The sequence below is a fragment of the Martes martes genome, assembly GCF_963455335.1.
Source record: "Martes martes genome assembly, chromosome: 14".
NCBI classification, from domain to species: Eukaryota; Metazoa; Chordata; class Mammalia; order Carnivora; family Mustelidae; genus Martes; species Martes martes.
In genome coordinates, this window is record NC_137902.1 from 31218119 (window position 1) to 31235003 (window position 16885).

A 16885-nucleotide genomic window follows, 5' to 3' on the forward strand; every position below is an offset into this window, starting at 1 on the left:
CCAGCAACCCTCAGTTTGTTTTGTGAGATTAAGAGTCCCTTTTGGTTTGTCTCCCTCCTGATCCCATCTTGTTTCATTTTTTCCTTCCCTACCCCCCAAACCCCCCATGTTGCCTCTCAAATTCTTCATATCAGGGAGATCATATGATAATTGTCTTTCTCTGATTAACTTATTTTTCTCAGCATAGTACCCTCTAGTTCCATCCAGATCGTTGCAAATGGCAAGATTTCATTTCTTTTGGTGGCTGCATAGTATTCCATTTTATATGTATACCACATCTTCTTTATCTGTTCATCTGTTGATGGACATCTAGGTTCTTTCCAGAGTTTGGCTATTGTGGACATTGCTGCTGTAAACATTCGGTGCATGTGCCCCTTTGGATCACTACATTTGTATCTTTAGGGTAAATACCCAGTAGCATGATTGGAGGGTCATAGGGTAGCTCTATTTTCAACTTTTTGAGGAATCTCCATGCTGTTTTCCAGAGTGGCTGCACCAGCTTGCATTCCCACCAACAGTGTAGGAGGGTTCCCCTTTCTCCACATCCTTACCAACACTTGTTGATTCCTGACTTGTTAATTTTAGCCATTCTGACTGGTGTGAGGTGGTATCTCCTTGTATTTTTGTTTTGTTTTAAGATTTTATTTATTTATTTGACAGACAGAGATCACAAGTAGACAGAGAGGCAGGCAGAGAGAGAGGGGGAAGCAGGCTCCCCGCTGAGCAGAGAGCCTGATGCGGGGCTCGATCCCAGGACCCTGAGATCACAACCTGAGCAGAAGGCAGAGGCTTAACCCACTGAGCCACCCAGGTGCCCCTCATTGTGTTTTTGATTTGTATTTCCCTGATGCTGAGTGATGTGGAGCACTTTTTCATGTGTTTGTTGGCCATCTGGATGTCTTCTTTGCAGAAATGTTTGTTCGTGTCCTCTGCCCATTTCTTGATTGGATTATTTGTTCTTTTGGTGTTGAGTTTGATAAGTTCTTTGTAGATTTTGGATACTAGCCCTTTATCTGATATGTCATTTGCAAATATCTTCTCCCATTCTGTCAGTTGTCTTTTGGTTTTGTTGACTATTTCCTTTGCTGTGCAAAAGCTTTTGATCTTGATGAAGTCCCAATAGTTCATTTTTGCCCTTGCTTCCCTTGCCTTTGACAAGGTTTCTAGGAAGAAGTTGCTGTGGCTGAGGTCGAAGGGGTTGCTGCATGGCTGCCATCTTTAGACGGCATTAGGAATTATAGGGTCAAGGATTCCTATACAGCAGGAAAGGCATGACCTTTGGCCTCTTCCTCTGTAGAAGATCCAAATTTCAGATTTAGACCCAAGTGTCTGAGGAATATATGTTTATTTCTGTTTTTTTTTTTCAATAACAGAATTTCAACAGCAATTATGCTGTTAATAAAACAGCAATTATATACCTTTCTGTCAGGTAGTGGGAAATTAACTTCAATCAGATTGTGTTTTCTTCCCTCCATGTGGGGGTCTGATAAGGGATATACTTTGTCCCAAGGCATGGTGGCAGGGGAGGCATCCATTTTGCCATCCCAGCTGGCTTTACGGTGTGTCCTCCTGCCTGATCTCCAGCCCTCTGTCTGAGCAAAGAATCATAAGTGGCTGCTGGGCCTCCTTCTTATCTCAACTCTAGGCCAGTTCAGATCTGTTACAAGTCCACATCTCCCTAGAACACATACAGTGGGTGATGTCCTGTGGCTCCGCACACCCTCTGGACTACAGGAAAGTCACCTCCATACCCCTCTGCCTGAAGAACTCTGCATGCCTGTCTCCGGCCTAATGTCTGGATGAATGTGTTGATGCTTCTATTCTGACCCCAGGTGGGACATGGGGATCTAAGGTCTTGTTGCCCCTCCGGGCTCTGCCCAGGAAGTGGGGGCACAGTTCTGTCCTTCTCCCAGATCCTTTTTTAATTTTTATTATTTTTTAAAGATTTTATTTAAATTCAAGTTAGTTAACATATAATACAGTATTAGTTTCAGGAGGAGAATTTAATGATTCATCGGTGGCATACAACACCCAGTGCTCATGCCATCAATTACCCTCCTTAATGCCCATCATCGAATTACCCCATCCCCCTTCCCACCTCCCCTCCAGCAACCCTCAGTTTATTCCCTATGGTTATGAGTCTCTTAATGTTTCCCTCCCTCTCTGTTTTTATCTTCCCCTCCCCCATGTTCATCTGTTTTGTTTCTTAAGTTCCACATGTGAGTGAAATCATACGGTATTTGTCTTTCTCTGATTTATTTTGCTCAGCATAATACCCTTCGGTTCCATCCACATTATTGCAAATGGCAAGATTTCTTTCTCTTTTATGGCTGTGCAATATATATATATATATATATAATGTATATGTATATGTATATATATACATATATACATATCACAGCTTCTTTATTCATTCATCTGTCAATGGACATCTGGGCTCTTTCCATAGTTTGGCTATTGTGGACATTGCTGATATAAACACTGGGGTGCAGGTGCCCCTTCAAATCATTATTTTTGTATCCTTTGTATAAATACTCAGTAGTGTGATTGCTGGGCCATAGGTAGTTCTATTTTCAACTTTTTGAGGAATCTTCGTACTGTTTTCCAGAGTGACTGCATCAGTTAGCATTCCTACCAATGGTGTAAGAGGGTTCCCCATTCTCCACATCACTGCTAACATCTGTTATTTCCTGAGTGGTTAATTTTAGCCATTCTGACTGCTGTGAGGTGGTGTCTCACGGTGGTTTTGATTTGTATTTCCCTGATGCTGTGTGATATTGAGCATTTTTTCATGTGTCTGTTGGCCATTTGTATGTCTTCTTTGGAGAAATGTCTGTTCATGTCTTCTGCCCATTTCTTGACCGGATTATTTGTTTTTTGGGGGGCTGTCGAGTTTGATAAGTTCTTTATAGATTTTTGGATACTAGCCCTTTATCTGATGTGTCATTTGCAAATATCTTCTCCCATTCTGTATGTTGCCTTTTAGTTTTATTGATTTTTTTCCTTTGCTGTGCAGAAGCTTTTTATCTTGATGAAGTCCCAATAGTTCATTTTTGCTTTTGTGTCCTTCTCGCAGATCTTTAAACCCACTTGGGGTCTCTATCATCCTTTTCCATCAAGGGTCTTAGCTCAGGGTGGGACGGTGTACGGGGTCCTTCTAGAAGGTCTGTCATCCCCTCTCTAATCCTCTCTCTCTCTGGTTCCTACACCCATTCGTCCTAGCAATCTTTCTAAGACTATAAGGGTGAAAAAGGGAAATGTGCTCTTCCTCACTGAGTGTTCTTCCAAAACTTTGTGATTGTGACTATGCTTATGAAATTCAAGAGCCTACAAGATTTGATTTTTTTAAATCATATGTTCTCTGGCATCCCTTTTCTGAGGCAAGAGAAGCAGAGTATCTTCCCAAAGGCATGCCGCCCGCCGAAGAAGGGCATGTATGTAGTAGGAAATACTGAGGGGGGGAACGTCCATCGCTGTCTCAGACCATTACCCACCACACCTGTACAGACCCACATGGCAGAGGAGGGGGTGTCTGGGCTACACTCTGGGTTCTTCGATTGACTGGTGTCTGGAATCCTCTAGAAGTCAGTCCTTTATTCCTCTTTGCACAACAGGGTGAATCTCCACAGCCAAGGCTCCTTCTCACAGGGCGCCACACTGAAGAAACGGCGCTCCCTCTCTCTGTAATGAGTTTCTCCCTAACTGCCGGCAGCCTGACCTGTCTTTTCTGTTCCCAGGTAGGTTTTGTGGCAATAAAGTCCCGGAGCCCCTCACCTCCACGGACAGCCGGCTCTGGGTGGAGTTCCGGAGCAGCAGCAGCATCCTGGGCAAGGGTTTCTTCGCAGTGTACGAAGGTTGGTTCATGACGAGAGAAACCTGACCTTCCCATGCAGCCCCCATCCCTCTTGCACCCAGGCCTTCATGACAGCTACCAGAGCCCCGGGGATTGGGGCACCCACCACAGGGGCTGGGCCGAGGCGTCCCCCCGGGACCCCTTCCTCTACACACTGGAAGCAGAGAGACCAGCTGTGCCTCCTTCAGAACAGGTGTCATCTACCTGTCACCACCCCGCCGAACCCCATTTCAGTGCAGCTGGGGGACCCGTCCAGGGTAGAGAACCCCGAGGACATGAAAGCAACCTCTGAATATCTGTGCAAGCCCAAGCAAAGGACCCAACCACTCTGGGCCTCTGTTCGTTTCACTGATGAAAAGATCAGGATATTTACAACCGCATTTCTTGAAAGGGCCTCTGAGGCCACCATGGGGTTGAGTTGAGGAAACAAATAGGTCTGGGCTCTAGGCAGCTGCCACCAGGGCATTTCTGCTAAAGTTTATTCCACATATTGGGTAAATTGTAATTATGGAGAGGCCAAGGTTTTGTTTCTATAAATGAAATAACGTGTGTGTGTGTGTGTGTGTGTCCCTCTGTGTCAGTGGTCCCCTAGCCTCTACATTAGAATCCCTCGGGGAACTCAGACATCACTGTTACTTGGAGCTCCGCCAGACCCCCTAGCATCAGAATGTCTAGGGATGCAGCCCCTGCTTCCGCAGCTCAGACCATTTCCCAGGTGATCATGATGCATAGCAAAGATGGGGAACCACTGCCTTTTCTCTATGGAAAAAATCCCAAGTTGCCTTTCCGGAGGCACAGTGCCAGTTAGGTGATGAAAATGTTGCCACGTGGAGCCACCTAGTGGTGATCCGTGTGGTCACTCATTTCCTTCCCAACGTCTGACCAGGGACCCCATTCCTCCTCTCCTGGCTCTCTTCCTAAAGCTACGTGTGGGGGAGACATTAACAAAGACGCTGGTCAGATTCAATCTCCTAACTACCCCGATGACTACAGACCTTCCAAGGAATGTGTTTGGAGGATTACGGTTTCGGAAGGGTTTCACGTGGGACTTACCTTCCAAGCTTTTGAGGTGAGTACCGCTCGGGTTTTCCCAAGGATGAAATAACTGTCAACTTCTTCTAGACACTCTCTGCTCCATAAAGATGGGTTTCCATTGAGTGGGTTGCAAACAAGAACCTGAGAGACCATTTCAAGCTCACGATGCATCGTACCTGGACATTTGGCTTCAACATCTTTGCAAATTTTGAAATTGCATCCACCTCCTTTCTGACAGCCACCCTGGGGCAGGGGGAGGTGTGGGGGGGGCGGGTACTGAAGGTCTAGGAGGGGATCCCAGGAAGTTGCATAGAACCAGTCTTCCGTGTGTATTGTCTCTTAGTCTGCACAGTTTGGTTCTCCCTGGGCTTCCACAAGTAAGGGACAGCTTGGAGAGCTCAGGACACACTTGGGTCCCTCTGCCTCTTAGTTAGATCTTTGAGAGTATTGCTTAGGTTCCCTTCTCACATGAAAAAGCCTTAAAGCCAGACCATCCGGCACCTTCCATGTTGCCTCTGTTTCTCTGTTTAGATTGAAAGGCATGACAGCTGCGCCTACGACTACCTGGAGATCCGTGATGGCCCCACGGAGGAGAGCGCCCTGATTGGCCATTTTTGTGGTTATGAGAAGCCGGAAGATGTGAGATCGAGCTCCCACAGAATGTGGATGAAGTTTGTGTCCGACAGCTCTATCAATAAAGCGGGCTTTGCAGCCAATTTTTTCAAGGGTATGAATTAGCAGCTTGTTTCCGTTTTTAGTCACAGGAAGAGGTATTGCCCCCTGGCTTAAGAATCACAAAACCCATATGGAACCTTAGCACAAATAAGGCTTCCTGTGGGGAGAAGGCGGTGACCCATTTTCAAGCTGCCTCTAACCGAGTTTACCACTGATTCATGAGCAGGCACGGCCTGGGCGGCTACAGGGCAGAAAGTTCTGCCACTGTGGTTAGAAACTAGATTTAATAAGTTTACCCTTAGTAAACCTCAGGGAAACTGAGTGTTGATAATAAATATTCATGTAGTCGCTCTTGTTAACTGAGCACCTACTATGTGTCAGAAACTACAAGGTGCTTGGTGGACATGATGTCACTTAATTCCCAAAATAACCCTTTGAGTTGGGTTTGGATCACATTTGATTAGGATTGAGAAGGGTTGCTTGGGGGGTCACTCAGATCATTAAGTGGCAGGTCAAGAAGCCCAGTGCAGTCTGACTCCTGAGCCTAAACCCCTTCAGCAGTGTTGCCTTGCAGTCCCTGATGTAGGCCCGAGAGGCAGCCTCCCTCTTCAGCTGCTGACGTACCAGCCCCCGGTGTATAAACCTCCCCTCAAGTGGGGAGGAGAGTGAGGGGTTCAGGGAGCAAATCTCCATGTGGTCTTGGGGACCTGCTGTGTTGCAGAGTCTTGATGAAAGCGACCCAGAATGGCATGGGAAGCACAGCGTGCCTGGTCCTTGCAGAAGGGACGTCTCAGGACTCTTCTGTTGGGGCAGGTCTTCCTTCCCTGCTCTCTGGGCCCTGGAAGCCCCTCACACCACATTGTAAAAGGGGGGCCCAGGTATTCCCCAGCACACTGTCATAGGTGCCTGGCGGCACACTAGCAAGCCACCTCTGAGCTCTGTGGCTCAGTAGCACCACTCACCTCTGGGAGGAAGCCACTTTCCCCTCCTTCCCTCCTCTCCAGAAGCTCGTGGCTGTGCCAGTCCAGAAATCCTGGTCCCTCTCTTACTCCCACTCTCCGCATCTGCCCCCTCTTTAGCCCTTTGTCCCAGGTTCTACGTAAGTGCGTGGGTGTCAGAGGAACCCATCTGGAGCCGTGTGGGCCTGAGCATCTCTTGGTCCTTACTGAAACTCCAGGTTTGCTCTCTGTGAAACAAGGGGAAGCAATTTTCCCATTTTACCTAATCCATTGTGAAGCCCCCAAAAATGATGGCTGTGGGGACACTTTCCAAGCTGAAAAGGGCCCCACAGATGTGTGGGGCATCTTCTTTCGTCTCGAGGCATCTGGGAGAGCGAAACCCAAGCAGAAACAGAACAAGAATCATAAGGCTGTGGATAACTGGAGGAAAAAATGTGGTCCCTTCCTTCTCAAGCAAAGAAGCCAGGCTGCAGCAGGTCAGCTTGTGGTTGAGATGCCGAGAAAGTTAGTCTGTGCGACCCACCCCACCCCTCGCCCCGGCCCAGACCACACGTGACCTAGCAACAGCAATGCTTGCTGGGTGGCCTGAAGCAAGTGACCCGAAGTCTCTGAACCCCAAATCGTTTGCTTCTAGAAATGACATACGAGGCTATTGTAGAGCTGTTGGGAGAAAACGAAACCGTGTAGGCAAATGCACATTGTCTAATGGTTAGTCCCAGGAACTGTCTTTGCTAAAGAAGGAGTCTTTGAGGTGGTTATTGTTACCTTTGGCAAAAAGGAAGTGACGATTTCTTCTTGCATTCGCCATGTATCAGTTTCTTGTGGCTGCTGTAACAAGTTACCACCATCATGGAGGCTTAGAACAACAGAACTTTCTCATCTTCCAGTTCTGGAGGTCAGATTTCCTTGCCTCTTCCCGCGTCTAGAGGAGGCTTCCACATTTCTTGGCTCGGGTGTCCCTCCATCTTGAAGCCAGGGCTGGCCAGTTGAGTCTGTCTCCTGCAGCGTCACATACCTCTGTTTCCACGGCTGCCCCTCTCTCTCTCTGCCCCTGACTGTCCTCCTCCCTCTCTCAGTCGTAAGGACCCGTGAGCTGACACTGGACCCACCCCAGATCCCAGGATAATCTATTTCAAGATCCTTGACTTAATTGAATTTGTGAAGTCCTTTTTGCCAAGTAAGCTCATGGATTCACAGGTTCCGGGGACTAACATGTGGACGGCTGCCGGAGGCCTGATTTTGCTTAGCACGTGTCACGAATGATTAGGATTTATTCTAATTCTGTCCCTCTCCTGTGACGTCCACCCTCCGCTCTGTCAAATTAGGTGTTGCAGAGTTAGTAATCCGGTGGCACCGACCCACCCACACCTCATTCCTGGTGCTGCTGCTAATCGGCCGGTGCATGGTTTTGAGAGGACCGGCTAAAGCTGGAGATAAGGGCAACCAGATTAAAAAAAAAAAAAAAAAAGGATGCCCCATTAAATTTGAACTTAAAATGAAGAATGATCTTTTAGTATAAGCATGTCCCAAATATTGCACACGTGGCTAAGAAATGATAAGACACGTTCATCCTCAATTCAAATGTAGTCAAGCCTGTTGGGTATCTTTGTGGCAACCCTACTGGCGAGGCCACGGTCAGGCGCATGTCCCTCAGGGCAGCTTCGCTGGCGTGCAAGGTGCTGAGTCAGCTTGCTCTGGGTACCCACGAGACCCAGCTGCCTTTGCAGGTTGGAAGATACCTCCTCCTCCCTCCACCACAGTCAGCATTCATTCAGCAGTCATCAAGCCATGTGTCAGGTGCTGTGCTAGGCGCTGGGGACACAGAGGAAAGCATAGGCCTTGTCCTCGAGAGCTCAGGCCAGTGAAAGAGGACTACAGGCAAACAGCGGTGGCCTGGCTGCAGACATGCGACCTCAGAGGCCCTCAGCCTGGGGGCGGGGGCCGCATTGCCCAGCCTCGGACTCCAAGGGCATTTCAATTCTCAGCTTGCAAACTTTTCCTTAGATGCCTATGAAGGCATTACCTGAGGCTCACCTACACTAACTTAATGCACAGACCTGGCTTGACGTCCCTTTTATATCAGTGAGCTTGATCCTGAATTCTAAAAGAGGAACCAGGACTGGTGGAAGCTTTGGGGGACCTCTTAGAGGGGCGAGAAAGGACTGTATTGAGTGTTCCAGAAACCACGTGAGTGATCTCACGTTCTCTTCAGAACAGCCCTGTGGTCGGCATTAGTATTACCCCACCTTTGACAGTTGAGGAAATGGAAGTTCTGAGGGGGCAGAGCAGGAACAGAGCCAGGGTCTGAAGGGGCCCCAGTGCCTTCTTCCCAGTAGAGACCTGCCGTCACAGGCAAGTCAGGTGAGGAGGGGGGGTGTTGAATTTCTCCTTAGTGTTTGTGATTTGATTCTGACCCTGGTCACCTTTCTGCCCTCCGGACACCGTGGAAACATGGGGAAAAGGGCCTTGGACGTAGCACCCCAGGTTTGGATTTTTGTCCTGCCTTCATCCCTCACAGGTGTCTGCTCTCAGGCTGGTCATTTTCCTTTCGGAGACTGGGCCGTACCCGCTCCGCGCTCCCCCGTGCTCCCAGTGCCTGGCCCGCGCCGGGCTCAGTAGATACTCCCTACACCGGGAATGAATAGATGAAAGAGTAAATGAGGCTCAGTTTCCTTACTTGTGGGTTGGGCTTCCTGCTGATTTCTCTGCCTCCTTTTCGGGATTCCCAGGAGGAGGAATGAGGCGAGACCGCATTTTAGGGCAGTGCTGTCCCGCAGAAATAGGAGGCAAGTCACGAAGGTGAGCCCCCGATGTCATTTCCAACTGTCTAGCAGCCACCTTTTCCCCTCCCCCCCAAAGAAACAGTTGGAATTATTTGAATATATCTTATTTAACCCAATATATCAATTTTATGATCATTTACCGTCACACACAAGACTGTCATTTTAATAGGTGATTCATATACACAACCTTCGTGGCATATTTTATGGGCTTCTTCATTCTCAGTCTTGGAAATCCGGTGCCTTTTTACACTGCCAACGCACCTGAAATCGGACAAGCTGCATTGCGAGGGCTGGACAGCCACACGGGCTGAAAGCGACCAGGCCTCAGGACTGGGCACAGCCAGCTTCCTCTGCCCAGTCTTTTTCCAGAAAAGCCATCGGTAGGCTGTCCTGGGACCACACAGTGCCCAGGGCGTGTGTCAGGACTTCTCCCGTGAAAGAAACTGGAAGAGGAACTACAAAGTCCACGCAGAAGAGTTGGACCAAGCGAAAGAAAGTCTTGCCTTGGTGCCAGTTGGCAGGAAGCTCTGCCCGGAGCCCAGCTGGCGCATGGCACTGGCCGCCGTGCCAGTTGGCCTCCGCACCCCCCTCCCGGTGCCAGATGGCAGTCTCTTCAGAGCCCACCGGCCTGGCAGCAGGCAGAGCTCATCTCTTACTTCAGGAGATGGCGGCATTTGAGGGTTGGCCATTTTGGTCGCATGATTTCCACACTGACCCCCACACTCCTTTGTCCCAGTGCCAGCGGACCCCCATAGAGTGTTGAGGAGGGGGACCTGCTTCCTTCAGGTGTTTCTTCAAAAGCTTAGGGATGTGTCCTGCTTTCTCATTCCTTAACTCTCTCTCTCTGCAAACAATTGTTGCCATCTTACCCGAGCCATCTCATTATCTAAACATGGAATGGTTCCTCCCTTTACTAATACCACTTGAAGAAGGCAGAGAAGACAGAGCTATGACTTGGAAGGCTGAGCCCTGCCTTTTCAGCTTTTTCTCCTACCCTTCACCATCTCCCAGGTTTTTCTAGGAGGCTTGGCCTTGACCATTGTGGCCCAGAGCAAGCATGAATCTGTGGGCTTGGAACAGCTGCTGCTTCATCACAGTGTGGAGGTGATTCCAAGGACACCCAGGCTCCCACTGAGAGCAGGGCCCCTGGTACACATCCACACCATCCATCCAAGTTGAAGTAGGTTGAAAATAGCCAAACATCCCACTGCTCTTGCTGGGGGAAGCTCAGATGTGACTCTACAGCTTTCACCCACCTTCTGGGGGCAAACAAACGTCCTACCCTTCTAGTTCCCTGGAGGAACTATATTCCCTTTGCCTTAATCCCAAAACCAATCTACCATCCTCTCTTCCCGCACATGGTTAAGATGGCCCCTAGACGCTTGTTCATCTGTGGTCTTCCCTTTCTTACCTATGTCAAACGTGTGTCCTTCCTATAGCCGTACCACCTTCTGGCATCAGAGTCTCCCTCTGGCCCTTGACTTATCCGTGTTTATCTTGGTGTATTTTGATGGGCTTTTTCCATCATTCTTTTCTACCCTCCCCCTGCACCCACCTGCCAGTTTCCTCACTCTACTGTGCTGTCTTTCTGCCCCTCTCTTTTGTCCTCCACTGGCCCATCTTTGACACCCTGTCCTTCTTTCTCTTTCTGCCGTGTCCCTCTCCCCTCCTCAAGCCTGTACTACTCCACTCCCACCTGATTCAGGTATGCCCAAGTAACCCTATCCCTTTCACTGCCCTCATCATTGTGTCTCTCCACCCACCAGGATTTTGAAAGCAACCCCACTGTTGTCTGTAGTGAGATCTGTTGTGTATTGAATGCCATTTTCAGCTCCGACCACGCTAAAAGCAGGTACTATTCTAATTTTAAAGCAGGAAGAAGGCTCAGAGAGGTTAAATCATCCAATCTGTTGGGGGCATGATCCAGGATGGATCCAACCGAGGTCTGTCTGGCTCACCCTAGAAGCCTGGACTCTCAATTTCTCCTTATTATTGATTCTCTCTCCCCCTATTCTTTCTAGAAAATGCCAAAGAAAGCACTTTGCCTCTTGTAAAGCAATAAGTAATTGGAGGATTGTTACTATTTTAGCATACTTCATATTTACATTTATTTGAGGCCATGGACAAGTTCAGCCCCCTGCCTAGAGCATGTCTCCTACACTCAGTTCCCCTACTGGCCAGTTCTTTTAAGCTTTGGCTGAGCCCAACAACACATCACTCTTAGAATCACCCAAGTTTACTGCCCACTGTGTGCGACGATGGGACATTCACACGCCGTTCTTTACCCCGTGAAGAGTGAGCAGGTAGACGAGTGTGTTGTGCCCCGTAGATGAGGAAGGCTGGAAGGAAACGGGCCTGTTTGAGTGGTGAAAGGGCAGTGCAGAGCGAGCCAGCCTGGTTGCAGGGTTCCCTTGTGCTGCAGGACCAGTGGGGTGGACGTTGCAAGGGGCCAGAATTTTGACAATTCACATTTCAAAGGATGAGAAATATTTTTGGAAAGCAGCGAGAGTCCTAGCTCTCGGTGATTTCAAGCGGGGTCTGCAAAGCCATCCATAAGAAATGTTAATAAAAGGGTCGTGGCGTAAGGGCAGGACTGGGGGGTCTTTCCTGGAGTTCACCAACTCTAAGATGTCCTGATTTCTCTCATTTTATGTGTAATGTGGGCTTTTGAAGATTTTGTGGCCAACCCTGTGCTCGCTGTACTCCTGCCTTCTGTGCTGTTAGGAACCAATGCCAACCCTTCCCTTTCTTCCTTCCACATCGGAAGGTTTTTTGGTTTTGTCTTATTTTGGAAGATACCTCAGAGTTTTGTTGTCCCTTCGCTCGGCTCTCTGGCTTGGTGAGGCCACAGCGTCTCCTCTCAGGGGTAGATGCACCCAAGCTTGGCAACAGAAAATGATTAGTTTCTCCTTTTATTTCTGATCCTCTTCTTGGAGATGCCCATGGCCCCGGTTTTTCTTTCCTCCAGGGATGCACGGACTGACATTTCTGGGCAGATTCTCCAGTGACCCTGGGTTCCTTCTCTGGAGGACTCTCCTGGCATCCCACCTGCTGTTTTCAATTGCCCCAAACATATCACTACTCACTTGTCAGCGCTGAATCCCGTCCAAGTCCCCCGCTAACTCAGTCTCACTGTGGCTCCTTCCTGTACTTTCTCCTGGGAGTTCTGGCTAACCTAAGAGCTCAGCATTTTCCGTAACCTTGAAGGTCTCCCTGAGCACACTGTTTCAGATTATTTCTAAAATACTAAATCACAAGTTCTGGTTCTATCTCTAGAAAATACTTCTACATCTTCATCTAGAAATGTGCCCCTTTGTTCTTACCCTTCGCTTAATGTCCCTATGAAGTTCCATATTTGGGGAGAATCCCAATTCCATGGCATTAAAACTGTTGATGTTTTTGGTGTGGGATTTTTAAAAAATCACACAGTATTCCTTGGCCGAACCCGTCAAAGAACAAAATCATCCAGGCCTGATCTCCTCCAGAGGGGCCCTGCTTCTGGCTAACAAGTTACTCTTCTGTTCTCAAGACCTCCGTGTTGGCTAGAGCTGCTTCTGGTTTCTGAGACATTGACGTGAGGCTCCTGGGGGAGGGAGTCACCAAAAGCTGTTCTTGTCCTCAGGGGACATTTTCCGGGGACCCTGCAATGGGGAATGGGATGGGGAGTAGACCAGGCGGCTTGGTGATGATCTAGTCGGGTCCCCTTCCTCTCCAACAGAGGTGGACGAGTGTTCCTGGCCAGATCACGGCGGGTGTGAGCAGGGCTGTGTGAACACTCTGGGCAGCTACAAGTGCTCCTGTGATCCTGGCTACGAGTTGGCCGCCGACAAGAAGACGTGTGAAGGTTGGTGTTGGACCTGCGAGGCTAGAATGGGAAGGGGTCAGGGACAAGTCTCAGGAGACGTGGGGAGGTGAGGGGGGCTGTGGGCTGGGGGCGAGGTGATGGACCCATGGTGGGGGACGTCCCTGGCTCTTGGAAGGAAAAACAACCCCATCGAGTCACCAATGTGAGAGGGCTGCCCAGATTATAAGAACTCCACCCCAGACACGGTAGCCGGAGCCACGGTCTAGTTTCTTCTGCGGCCGTGAAACATTCACACGATTATTCAGATAAAAAATAAAAGCAAAGGAAAACTGCAGGCACTTTCACGGGATGCAACTAATAGACCATTTCACTCATTCTGTTTCTACGGGGATGGTGTTCCGTCTCCCTTGCCCACCCGCGTGACGCTGCTTGTTTACGGAAGCGGGTGAGGTGCGTAGCTTGCTGCAAACATTCCGCAGTCACCTTTGGTCCAAGTCACTTGGTGCCCAACTCTGCCACTGAGTGACCGGTAAGCACAGAAGCACGGTCATCATTTCTCAAAGCAGCGAACACTTGTCCTCAGCGTCATCCCTCCAGATCCTCCATGGAAACAGACTAGAGGGAAAGATGCTGGATTAATCAGTTCAGGTTGTCAAACTTTTTTATTTTTTTATTTTTTTTTATTAAAGAACAGCATGGCTCATCGCTGCTTGGGGGAAATTGCAGTCACTGGGAACTAAAACCAAATGAATTTTCCTCCTGTTTCTTCCGTGCAGTGGCCTGTGGTGGTTTTATTACCAAGCTGAACGGGACCATCACCAGCCCGGGGTGGCCAAAGGAGTACCCCACCAACAAGAACTGCGTCTGGCAGGTGGTGGCCCCTGCCCAGTACAGGATCTCCCTTCAGTTTGAAGTGTTTGAGCTGGAAGGCAATGACGTATGCTCCTGCGCTCTAGCTGACTGTGTCGGGCGGTGGCTCGGGGCTGCAAAGCCGTGAGGGGCTCGGCGGGCAGGGAGGTTGCTTCCCACAGTCGGGGACTGAATCCAAGGGGACGCACGACCAGAGTGAAGGAGGCAGGCCTTGGGGGTGGGAGGTGGTCAAGACAAGTATGTCCCCTCGAGGTAGGAGTCTGGGGGTTAGTGTCCAGCTGAGGGGAACAGCTGGGGTGAGATGCGGCTGGGGACCGGGATGGTATGAATGGCCTGTCCCCTCCCTTGGGCAGTGGTTGTGGGATGAGCAAGTCAGACAGGTAGAGCCCCCCCACCCCCCAGAGTGCTCGGCGTGAGTGCCCCATGTCTACACCTTGGGCCAGAGGGATCCCAATAGGAGTTGACAAGACCCTCCCCTGGACCTGGCGGAGGGTGTGGCTGTCAGGAAGGAGTCCTGCAGGGAGTCTGGGCTGGAGCCGTGGGAGTACCGGGGGGCTCCCCACCACACTGTCTTGTAGGTCTGCAAGTATGACTTTGTGGAGGTCCGCAGCGGCCTGTCCCCTGACGCCAGGCTGCACGGCAAGTTCTGTGGCTCCGAGATGCCCGAGGTCATCACCTCCCAGAGTAACAACATGCGTGTGGAGTTCAAGTCAGACAACACGGTCTCCAAGCGCGGCTTCAGAGCCCACTTCTTCTCAGGTGTGCGGGTCTGGAGGCGAGGTCACAGGCTGCAGGGGACAGGTCTGGGCAGGCTCTCAGCTTCTGGGGCACCCGCCTACTCCTCTCGGCACAGTCCTTCCTGGCCTCTAACTAGCTTGTGGTCCCTGTGCTTAAGTGCTGGGTGGGCTTCACCTCCTTATTCTTTAAGGAGTCTTCGTTGTCCTCATGAAACTAAAGCACACAGTGTTCGATGACACATTATCACCAGGTATGGCAAGGGCGGGGAGACGCCAGCGAGCCCCTGAGTGATCCCGGTGTCGAGGGCTGGGGAGGGTGGCCTGTGCTCGGTTGTCGCCAGAAGGAGCTGGCTTGAGCTATAAGAACCACAGTGACAACAACAGCTAGGACTTGAGTTGGGACACAAGAGCAAATACAAGCTAACGCTTACTCTGAGATGGACTCCATTTTAAGCCCCCATACCAATTCAGGTCCTCCTCCCAACAGCCCTATGAGATGAAGACACATACTGACTCCATTTTACAGGTGAGGCGACTGAGGCACAGAAGTCAAGGATGGTCCAAGGGCACAAGACCTGGGAGTGGTGGAGCGGGACCGGTGTTGGGCCGTCTTGCCCAGGGCCTACATGTTTCCCTCCTCCACAGGCCAGAGGGGGCATGGGGTCAGGGAGGAGGAGCCCAGGCTTCCTGGTCACGCAGGCTGCTCAATCACTGAGTGACCCTGAGCACTTTAGTGTCTTCAGCCTCAGTCTCCTTATCTGTAAAATGGGGACAGAGTCACCTGGCTCCTCAGGTTGTATGAGAACAGACTTAGATGCTATATGAAAGTCCTTCGGGGAGTGCCCATCACATAAATATTCAATTCACGGCAGTTACTTGTATTATTGTTCCTAGGACTATTCTTAATATTAGCCTCCCCTTTAAGGAGCTCCTTGTCGGGGCAGGCAGCAGGATTAAAGGAATAGAGGTTTGTTCACGTGTTTTAGGAGTACGGGGAATTCAGCACACAGCAGGACCAGGGACCACCCAGCAGATGCTGCCCCCGCCCGCCCCTGGGCAATCGGGGAGCCTCCCTGGTGGAGGCTACCTTTGAGTGGAGCTCCTAGGTGTGAGGGGATTGCCCTGAGAGCCTGTCGCTCTCCGCAGACAAGGACGAGTGTGCCAACGACAACGGCGGGTGCCAGCACGAGTGTGTCAACACGTCCGGGAGCTACCTGTGCCGCTGCAGGAATGGATACCGGCTCCATGAGAATGGGCACGACTGCAAGGAAGGTGAGGCCGCACCGCACCTGGGAAGCCAGGCTGACCTTGGCCTCCAGAGTGTACGTGTGTGTGAGAGTGCGAGCAAGGGGCCCTTCTCTGCTTTCTCTCCTCCCAAAGTGTGGTTTTCCCCAGGGCAGCTCGCTCCTTCCGAAGTCTTCGGTGCTTTGAGGTACCCTCATGGGGATACTGTTACAAAGCAGGTACACCTCCAGGCTCCAGAATTAGAATTAAATCCTGACTCTGCTACTTACCGGCTGTGTGACCTTGGGCAGGTTCCTTAACCTCTCTGAGCTTCCATTTCTTCTGTTTAAAAGGGACTAAACAGACCCTCTTCTTAAAGGTGTGTGAGGAGTAAATGAAATCATGCCTACAAAGAATTTCAGATAATTTGGGCACCTAGAGAGCCCCTGACATGTCAATAAATATCAACCATCTATTTCATAATATTTATTCTCATACACAGCTCTAATAGTAAAATAGAATTCTAAAAAAGATTGCTTCCTGCTTCATTTACCACTGGGAGTTCAAGGCCAGATGCCTTTGAATGTCCAGTCATTCTGGAAAGAGCCCCCCTCTGTTCTCACCTTACCCTGTGAAGGGAGTTGAGCATCTCTGAGAAGCACACAGGTCTCTAAGTTCTTGGCGCCAGTACAGGGCCCTGCAGAGAGGTTGTGGGAGGGGAGTAGTAAAGACCTCATGCCCCCTCTCTGGGATAAGCCTTTCCAAGGTAGGAGTTCTGATGGGGGTGCACAACATATGGTCAGGCCGGCCTGGGGTGTTACAGAATGAGCTGAGACAGCTTCAGAAGCAGGGTGCATCTACCCTCCAACCCCAGCCCTGTGACAAAGACATGGGTGGTCGTGGGTTGGAATAAGGCTTGCCACCTGTGGTGTGGGAGAGGCCAG

At 50.1% G+C, this 16885-nt stretch overlaps 1 protein-coding gene across 2 annotated transcripts in view; it reads left to right on the forward strand.

Moving 5' to 3' along the window:
• TLL2 (tolloid like 2) overlaps nucleotides 1-16885 on the forward strand; it is a gene marked incomplete at both ends in the record, with an annotated part of 116185 nt that overhangs the window by 91879 nt on the left and 7421 nt on the right. For both annotated transcript variants that reach the window (XM_080822741.1, XM_080822740.1), the window contains 7 exons: nucleotides 3738-3854; nucleotides 4777-4922; nucleotides 5420-5615; nucleotides 13024-13149; nucleotides 13887-14047; nucleotides 14559-14739; nucleotides 15864-15989. In XM_080822741.1, coding sequence (XP_080678867.1) covers nucleotides 3738-3854; nucleotides 4777-4922; nucleotides 5420-5615; nucleotides 13024-13149; nucleotides 13887-14047; nucleotides 14559-14739; nucleotides 15864-15989 — 1053 coding nt within the window. The remainder of the gene's footprint in view (nucleotides 1-3737; nucleotides 3855-4776; nucleotides 4923-5419; nucleotides 5616-13023; nucleotides 13150-13886; nucleotides 14048-14558; nucleotides 14740-15863; nucleotides 15990-16885) is intronic.